The sequence below is a fragment of the Microtus ochrogaster genome, chromosome 1, assembly GCF_000317375.1.
Source record: "Microtus ochrogaster isolate Prairie Vole_2 chromosome 1, MicOch1.0, whole genome shotgun sequence".
Lineage (NCBI taxonomy): Eukaryota > Metazoa > Chordata > Mammalia > Rodentia > Cricetidae > Microtus > Microtus ochrogaster.
In genome coordinates, this window is record NC_022009.1 from 10,154,888 (window position 1) to 10,164,127 (window position 9,240).

The window sequence follows — 9,240 nt, forward strand, 5'->3', positions numbered from 1 at the left end:
TTCACAGCATACAGAGGGGAATCTCACATCACAACCCCCAATACTTACTACCCCAACAAATGCATTATCACAAATCATTTATTCTTCAAAAATAATTATTAAATGCATTAACTCAAGGCAACTGACAAAAACTGGCTCATTTATCTATCACAGAACCAGCAGATATGGGAACAAGAATTAAACCTAATTACAAAGCTTTTTTTTTTTTTTTTTTTTTTGAAACAGGGTTTCTCTGCAGTTTTGGAGCCTGTCCTGGAACTAGCTCTTGCAGAGCAGGCTGACCTCAAACTCACACAGATCTGCCTCTGCCTTCCAAGTGCTGCGATTAAAGGTGTGTGCCACCACCGCCCAGCGCCTTTTCACCCTCTTTTAGTTGTGCGCCGATGTTTTGAAAGATAACAGCACAGGAGTAACCAAGTTTGAACCGTATAAAGGTGCACAGAGCAGGCGTAAGGCGCACACACAGAATAGCTTCACTTATCATCACTTTTCCTGCAGTGAATGAAGCACACCTACGGCCATCCTTGACTCCTACTTCTTAGCCATCAGTCACTTCCCCTGGAGACAAAAGTGAGTAGTGTCCTATTCCAGAAAGATTTGAGGCGGACGGCAGAGGAAGGCATAGGAGTAAACCTGGACAGAACTACGTATAACACAGTTGTGGTGGGCAGACATCATTTTTTATAGAGATGCCTAAGTACATCATAAGAACTGTTAAAGACTTTGTTTTTACTCAAAAATTAGAAAAATGTAGGTTTCTCCTTTTGAGAGGAATTCCATATCAATATACACACATCTGAAAATTCTTTTTAGAACTACATTGCACAATATGCAAATGTGTCATCACTTCATCTAGGCCCCGGTGGACAGACATTAGATTACCCTGGATTGCTATAAAAATGCTAGGGTGGATAACCTTGGACTTTGTAAGTTCACAGACAATCACACTTATAAGATAAATTCTCAGAGTCAAAAGCTAAGCTCTTTTCACTGCTCCATGTTCCCCCTGGCTTCTGAGAAACTACTCGTAGCCAGACTCAGTGAATTACATTTACTTTATTCAAAAGCCTTACCAAATATTTAAAGAACACTTTCATTTTAATAAAATATTAGAAATGTTTTTCTCCAAAAAAATATGCTCAAAGGCAAACCAAGAGTCTAGGTGAATGATCTGAAGCAAAGTGACGCGTGTTCATCAATGCTGTGCTGGCTCCCTCCAGCTCAGAAGGTATCTGTCCCCGAGGACTCCTCGTCGCCCTGCACGGTGCTGGTGCTCGGGGACTGAGAGCAATTGTCAAGGTTCGCAGAGGGCAGAGTCACAGACATCTTGGCAGGTGACGTGTGTGCAGTGAAGAGCGGGATTGTCTCGCCACCTGCACAAAGGAGAAAGGCATTCAGCAACACCAGCACTCCGTGACCACAGATGGTGTATCTCTTTCCAAATAGAACGGGAGACAGGAAAATAAGGACTGCCCACAGGAAATGTCTCTTCTCATGTTGTTCAAAATGTCAGAGATAAAACATGCTTTTCCTTTTAGTGTGGATATCTTAGACACAATATTTTACAAAAAAAATAGGCACTAAAAATTGTGGTACCATACATAAGATTGAGATTTTTTTTCCCCACTAAGTTTAAATAGGGGGATGAGCTGGGAAGAAGAAAGTGGTCAGCAGGAATGAAAAAGAGATCAAAGGGTGATGGGTGTATTGTCACAAATCTATGTGTGAAATTGTCAAAAAGTTAGTGAAATATTGTAGTACTAAGTCAGATTGCTAGTTGTTGACCTTGTCATTTGTGGCGAGTCACCTGACCACTCTAAAGTCCAGTGTCTTCATGTTAAATAGAGGGGCAGAGCAATGGAAGAACAGCCGCAACAACAGACTTCAGCACTGCTGGCATCATTCCAAACCGCTACACCCCACTGTAGTGAGTGCTAAGACAGCCACTGTCTCCGTAACAGCCTGTTATCCCTACTGAGCCCATAACAGAGCCTGCTGTCCCTGTTGATGATGAGTGACTAGAAGCCACTGTCACAGCTTGCAGTAAGATGGACTATTACTTACACAGTGACTTCAAAAGAAGGACTGAAAGAAGCATTTGAACCCAGGTATCATGGCAGTGGCCTATAACCCTAGCTCTTGGGAAAGCTGAGGGAAGAGGGTGGTGAATTTGAAGCAGCCTGTTAAAAACTAAAATAAAAGCACCAAATCCAAGTCCATCTTTAGCAAAGCTCTTTGCTTTTCCTCTTTCTTCTTTCAACCGACTCTCAGCTCAGGGTGTACTGTAAGCGACTGCTTACTGACGGCGCCAGCAGTGCTACTCTATAGTTAACATTTGCACACGCTGTCTAAGAGAGAATGCTGAGTGGTCGTTCAAATAGTAGTGACATTTGACTAGAAAGCACTCATTCTGTAAAGTGATTCGCCCCTTCTCTGTATATCTAATTAAATATGGGGGAAAGCATTCTACTCGATGGACTGCAAACAGTATTAGACCTATAAGAATAGAACGTCAAAGTGAAGAAATGTTAAAAATTGCATTTAAAAATATTTATAGGGGCCGGGTGGTGGTGGCACACTCCTTCAATCCCAGAACTTGGGAGGCAAAGGCAGGTGAATTCCTGTGAGTTCTAGGTCAGCCTGGTCTACAAGAGCTAGTTCCAGGACAGCTAGGACTGTTACACAGGGAAACCCTGTCTCGAAAAACCAACTTATATATAAGACTTATTAAAATACACTTATGTTTTATAAAGCTATGACCCAGAGTATACAAAATAACCCAGAGAAGCATCCAGTGGCACAGCGTAATTTGTGGTGACGTCACAAGTTAGCACAGCACTGACTGGAGTCTACAGCTATACTGCTCCACTCAACCTTACTTCCCCACACAGCCTGAAGAGGAACTCCATTCCTCGAATCACTCAGCTATCCCAAACTATAGTTTGTTATCTTGAACAAAACTGCTTTATATGCATACCTTGTTCTTATCTATATGCTTAAAATTGCTTGTTAAATTGTTCAATAATGACTTTTTAAAAATTCTGAATTGCCAAGTGACAAGTTATGTTTCTTGCAGTTGTTGCTTTATACTTAAATACCAACACAAAATTTTCTAAGAACCTTTCTCTCATCATCTTATCTGATTCTAACAAAGATTCTGTGGGACAAACAAGATGAACAAGACAGATGTTAAGCTGACCTTGTCATAGGTGTATGCTGGCCTAAACAGCTGTATGACCCTGCTGCGTACACGGAGCTAGGATGGCAAAGAGTAGATGCAAGGATGAAAAGATAACTCCCGTTCTCAAAATGCTCCTAACGTCATGGTAGAGATAGGGGGGCTTAGTTAAAATAATGTGCGAGCTGGTGGGTGGTGGCGCACACCTTTTAATCCCAGCACTCAGGAGGCAGAGGCAGGTGGATCTCTGTGAGTTCGAGACCAGCCTGGTCTATAGAGCTAGTTCCAGGACAGGCTCCAAAGCCACAGAGAAACCCTGTCTCAAAAAAAAAAAAAAAAAACCAAAAAAATAAAATAAAATAAAAATAAGAAAACAAGGGCTGGAGAGATGGCTCAGCGGTTAAGAGCATCACCTGCTCTTCCAAAGGTCCTGAGTTCAATTCCCAGCAACCACATGGTGGCTCACAACCATCTGTAATGAGGTCTGGTGCCCTCTTCTGGCCTTCAGGCATACACACAGAAAGAATATTGTATACATAATAAATAAATAAATAAATAAATAAATAAATAAATAAATAAATAAATAAACAAATAAATAAATATAAAAAAAATAAGAAAACAAAACATCATGTGCAAGGTGCAGTTGAGCTGGGACGGACTTAAGAGAAGCTGGGAAGGCAATAAAGCAAAGGAGAAGAAAAGAACAGATTTAAGTTTGTGTCCAAGGAGCACTGTGTGTGTGTCCTGGGGTCAACTATAGACTGGGCTGAAAGAATGGTGAACTCTGAAGTCCTGCAGAGGGCAGGGTCAACTCCTGTTTAAAAAAAGAGCTGGGAGTTGTGGTGCAGGCCACATTTAATCCCAGTACTCAGGAGGTGGAGGCAGGCAGATCTGAGCTCCACATCAGTCTTGTTTACAGAGTGTCCCAGGACAGCCAAGGCTGCACAGAGAGACCCTGTCTTAAAAACAAAACAAAACAAAATTACTCAGCTATCCCAAACTAATGCCAAATAGTTTGTTATCTGAACAAAACTGCTTTATATACACATCAATTTTCTGACCCTAGCTTTCAACTATGACAGAGCCTCAAAGAGTTTGGTGAGCATTAAGCAAGGTCATCTCAGGTGTTATATATGCTACTGGAATAGAAACGACATTCAGTTAAGTTAGTTTACTCCAGGGTAACTGACCAGGGGCCATTCCAACAGACACCAGTCCCATGGGGAGGGCTATAGAAGGAACTCTGCTTTAGGGGAAATGATAGGAATGTTACATGGAAACTAGTAAGAAAACAAAACAGAGGATTGGGGCGGTCGCTCAGTCTGGTACAGTGCTTGTCCAGCACGCACAGATCCTGGGTTTCACACACTGGCTATGCTGCTGAACCCTGTAATCCTGGCACTCAGGAGCTGGAGCTGGGGCTAGAGTGCAGCCTGGGCTACGAGACCCTGTGTGAAAAGTACTCTGTAAGGCCTCCAAATAGGTATACCATCATTTTAAATAAAAATTGTATCAATAAAGTATACCATTTTATTTGTTAATAAACATCTTCGGAAGATTTTTTTCAAGTTCATAAGTTTTTAAATAATCACATTTTAGGACTTTAAAAGAGAACTTTTGTAGTAGGAGCCGCGGGCCTTTTCCCACAGCCCGGCTCCCGCACAGCTAGCTTTACACCAGAAATAACAACACACAAATTGTATTCATTTAAACACTGCTTGGCCCATTATATCTAGCCCTTACTGGCTAATTCTGATATCCCGATCAAGCCATTTCTAATAAACTGTGTAGCATCGGTCTTACCAGGAAAGATTCAGCATGTCTGACCTGGCGGCACCTTGCTTCATCGCGTGCGTCTGCCCAGGAGAGGGGAGCATGGCCTCTGAGCTCACTTCCTCTTCCTCCCAGCATTCTGTTCTGTTTACTCCTCCCACCTATGTTTTAACCTATGAGGGCCAGCCAAGCAGTTTCTTTATTTTTTTAACCAATGACCTTCCTCCATCAAAAAGCACCACTTGATTATTGTTAACAGACAAAAGGTTAACATTCAACCCCTGAAACGACGGTCAGAGAACAGAAGAAAGAAGATGAACAGAACATCCTACTACATCACCATTAGAGCACATGCCCGTGTTCTACCTATATTACATGTAGTTTGGTGCTTTCAAGTTTAACTTAAAGCTTCCAGCTGTGTCATTACACTATGATGTCATTGTTTCAACAGCTGTTTCCAGGCCTGAACACAAGATGACTCCTTGATCCCAGGACTAGGCAGTGTCTCATTCAGCCTGGCGTGCATCTGAGCTCGAGATGCCAGAATCAGACCTTAGATCTGACATATCCAGAAACATAATTTAATATACTTATAAAATTCAAAATACTAAAATTTTGCTTTGAAATATTAAAAATTCATAAATATTTTCCATTCTCTGTTGCTGGATTTTTAGGACTAAGGAATGCAAAAATAACTATTTGCTTGTTTGTTTGTTTGTTTTTTCAGAACAGGGTTTCTCTGTGTAGCCCTGGCTGTTTTGGAACTCGCTATGCAGATCAGGCTGGCCTTGAACTCAGAGATCCATCTGCCTCCCAGGTACTGGGTGTGTGCCACCACCCGGGCTCAATACAGAATTTTTAATGCATATTAGATATACATGTATCTAGTGCATGTACTTCTGGGTAGAGAACCCACTTCATCAACAGGTCGTGGATGATGGGTCTAAATGTTAGGGCTTTGGTGACCCATTATTAGATCTTTCCTGAAAGCTAGGAGGACCCCAAACAAAGCACTGCCTCCAAAAACAACTGAGGTAAAGAGAGGAGCCTTTTTCTTGGCAGTTCAAAGAGGAAAACAGCCTCATGGACACCTCGTCCTGGCACGTTTATGAATGATGGTGATCTACAAGACGACTGTGCCGTGGTAAGATTCTGACTGCCATCATCTGGGCTTTTTCTAGTTGTGAATAAAGACTAGTTTCTTATAAACTGGGCATTAAAAATAAAGTTTAAAAGAAGCAACTGTAATAAGCTTTAATCCAGGTCCATGGAGGATCCTAATTAGTCCAGGGGAATGAACACCATACAACTATGAAAATTATTTCACCTAGGCACTGTTTGGGGAGGAGAAAGGCACAGCGTTCAGTATCTTAAAAGGGTCTGTGACCACCCAATTAAAAGGTCTTTTTTATTAATTCTTTGAACATTTCATATAATGTATTTTGACTATAGTCACTCCAAAATCCTCCCAGATCTCCCCACCTCCTCTAACTTCAACTTCACGTTTTTCTTTTTCCATTTTATTTTATTCCTTTAAGCCATTCATTCACTGCCCCCGTCCAGGAGCAACTGAATCCACCCTCTGCACTTTTCCCAGCAGGAATGGTAAAAGCTCAGGAGTTGTCTCTCTGAGCAATACTGGGTGCAACTTGACTGCACCAGTTACCACCTGTGCTGTCTCTACTCCTTTAACCGTCTGCCACCTCCTCAGGACTAGGAGAGGGACTAAGAGTCCTTGTGGCCTGAGTGACTAGCACAGCAGGTTCACGAGCTTCTTTTGTTTTTTGGGCGTTTGAGACAGGGTCTTTCTACTTAGCCCTGGCTGTCCTAGGGCTCACTATATAGATCAGGCTGGCCTTAAACTCACAGAGATCGCCTAGCTTTTGAGTCTGTTATTAAACGCGTGCTCCACTGGGCCAAGGGCTGCCGCATTTTCTACTAAGTTCTAGCACGATGCTAGACACATACTGGATCTTGAAACCAAGTAGACCTCTTCCTCGAGGACCTATGGGCTCTTCTAAGTGTGTTTGCATTCATACTCCAGATCTTGTTTTCAAAATCAGCAACTATTCCCAGCAACGCAGTGGCTTCCCAGTTGTCTGAAAATGTTCCAGCATTTGGGCAGTGTTTTATTAGGCTCTGGAAGCACTTTCCTGTCCACCTTGGTCTCATCTGCTCCTCCTTCAATCCCTTGTGTAAAGCAGCTGCTAAACTCTCCTGCTGCATTAAATTCTCCTCACATACTTAACCCAGCCTGCAGGGTTTACAACGCCCTATCAGTGCTTGAGAACAAATGTTACATGTGCTGACGGGCTGGCTGGTTATATGACACTCCGTGTCCTGGGTAATGTTTGCTTTGCTCTCACTATCCAGAATCACTAGTCACATTTTATCTCTCACCCTTAAAGGGGTATTTTAATATTGTGTCCACTTGGTTGTGAGTCTCAGCCTCTAATGGCTGAGCTACTTCACTAGCCTTCAGTATCTTATTCTAAAGTATGGACATACAAGCCCTATTATTCTTGAACTTATTACTGCTTCTGTTTTTCAAATGAACTGACAAATGCTTATCCTAAAATTTATAATTTGAGATAAAATAAGGTAGCTCAGATAGGAAAAATGAATGCCCAGGCACCTGTGAAAACAACTCCAATTCCTTTCCTCTAACAGCAATAGTTAACATGAAGGATTTGTTTCTTCTTATGCCAGCTTCCAGCTGCTTCACGTTGTTTAAAACTGACTTCAAAGTTTAAACACTATTCTGTCCCAACAAATAACCTGCCCCAGATGGAATTCTCCTGAGCAATGCCCTCACTGCTCTGGCCACCACACCTGCGGCTTTGAATTCAGCATTTTACAAACTTTCAAACGGATAAAGGCTTCCTTCCCTGTCCCATAATGTACCTTAGAGAGCTAAGGTTCCTAATTCTGGGTGACTCTGCACACACCGTAGAAGAGTAAAAAACGGGCGCCAGCATTTCTACTGTGTTCATTATGAGAGAAAAGCCTTGGTAAGAAAGTGGAAAAAGCCTTAAGAGCCCCAAATTGTAGACCTTTAGCATAGCAATCTCACCTGTACACACAGAGACAAGACACAAACTGGGCCCACCCTGTGGCCTGCCTGCAGCGTCCAGTGAAGCTATATTAAAACACCGTTTTGTCCTTTTTCCCAGTAAAAAAACAGCTAAGCATAGAAATAACCACAATTCCTACTTATAAAAAAGAATTCAGGCCAAATCATTCATTCCCATAGTTCCTCTCATAAAACTGGGTCAACAGAAGCCTGATCAGGTGCCCTCAAAGTAAAGAAGGAAGTCAAACACATGAATGTAATGACTGTCAGCAGATAGGGCCTTGTCTGACAGATGTTTATCTTTATAAAAGGGCGGAAGAGGAAGCAGAGAGCCACGCATCAAACTGTAGTCACACACAAAATTAACCCAATTTTTAAAAGAGGAAAGAAACTCATGAGCTGTTTCTTAGGAGGTTATAGTTCATATTTCCTTACCTAAAGACTTCACAAAAAAAAGTTTAGACTCTCCCCTTGCCCTAGTCAGCTTAGGCCACCCTGCTAGAAACAACCTGTTCTCAGACAGCAAAGGGAAACATACCATTGAGCCAAAGGAAGAGCAATTCAATAAAATCCATAGGGTCTCTTTTCATGGTAAGGAAGGAAAGCAGAGAAAAGTGAAACAATTTGTGGCTCACATATAGGCTGGATTTCCTAATCCAAGCTCTGAAAACCAAAATGCTCCAAAAATAAGCAAAATCTGACAGCACGTCGTGACCAAGGCCATGGTACATGTGCACTAAAAATATTGTGTAAAATAATCTCCAATCTCTCAGGTAAGGTACGTGTGAAATACAAGTGAATTTCATGGTTAGTCAAGAGTACCATCCCTAGATTGCATTATGTATATACAAATATTCTGAGATTTCAAAAATCTAACCAGACCATTCCTGGTCCCAAGCATTTTAGATAAGGCTATTTAACCTACAGTTCTCAGGCCAACAAACTGCCAGGAACACCAAGAACTGGACCACACTGATGGCATGGTGTTAACCTGCACTTCAAAATACAGCCGGTCGACAACCACCAACTGTTGTTTCAAACAAACCCTTGGAACTGAGCAGTAACGAAGAAAATGTGTCATAAAGTACAATAAGTATTCCTTTCATCATTTCTTCTAGGATTCAAAACAGCTGCCACTCAAGCTTCTTTTAAAATTTTGACATGCGTGTGTGTGTGTGTGTGTGTGTGTGTGTGTGTGTGTGTGTGTGTGTGTGTG

General features: G+C 41.9%; 1 protein-coding gene across 1 annotated transcript in view; it reads right to left on the reverse strand.

Moving 5' to 3' along the window:
* Nucleotides 1-1,039: 1,039 nt before the first annotated feature.
* Nucleotides 1,040-9,240, reverse strand: part of Kiaa0586 (KIAA0586 ortholog) — a 93,661-nt gene continuing 85,460 nt past the window's right edge. The window contains exon 30 of the mRNA XM_013346903.1: nt 1,040-1,373. Coding sequence (XP_013202357.1) covers nt 1,222-1,373 — 152 coding nt within the window. The 3' untranslated portion in view covers nt 1,040-1,221. The remainder of the gene's footprint in view (nt 1,374-9,240) is intronic.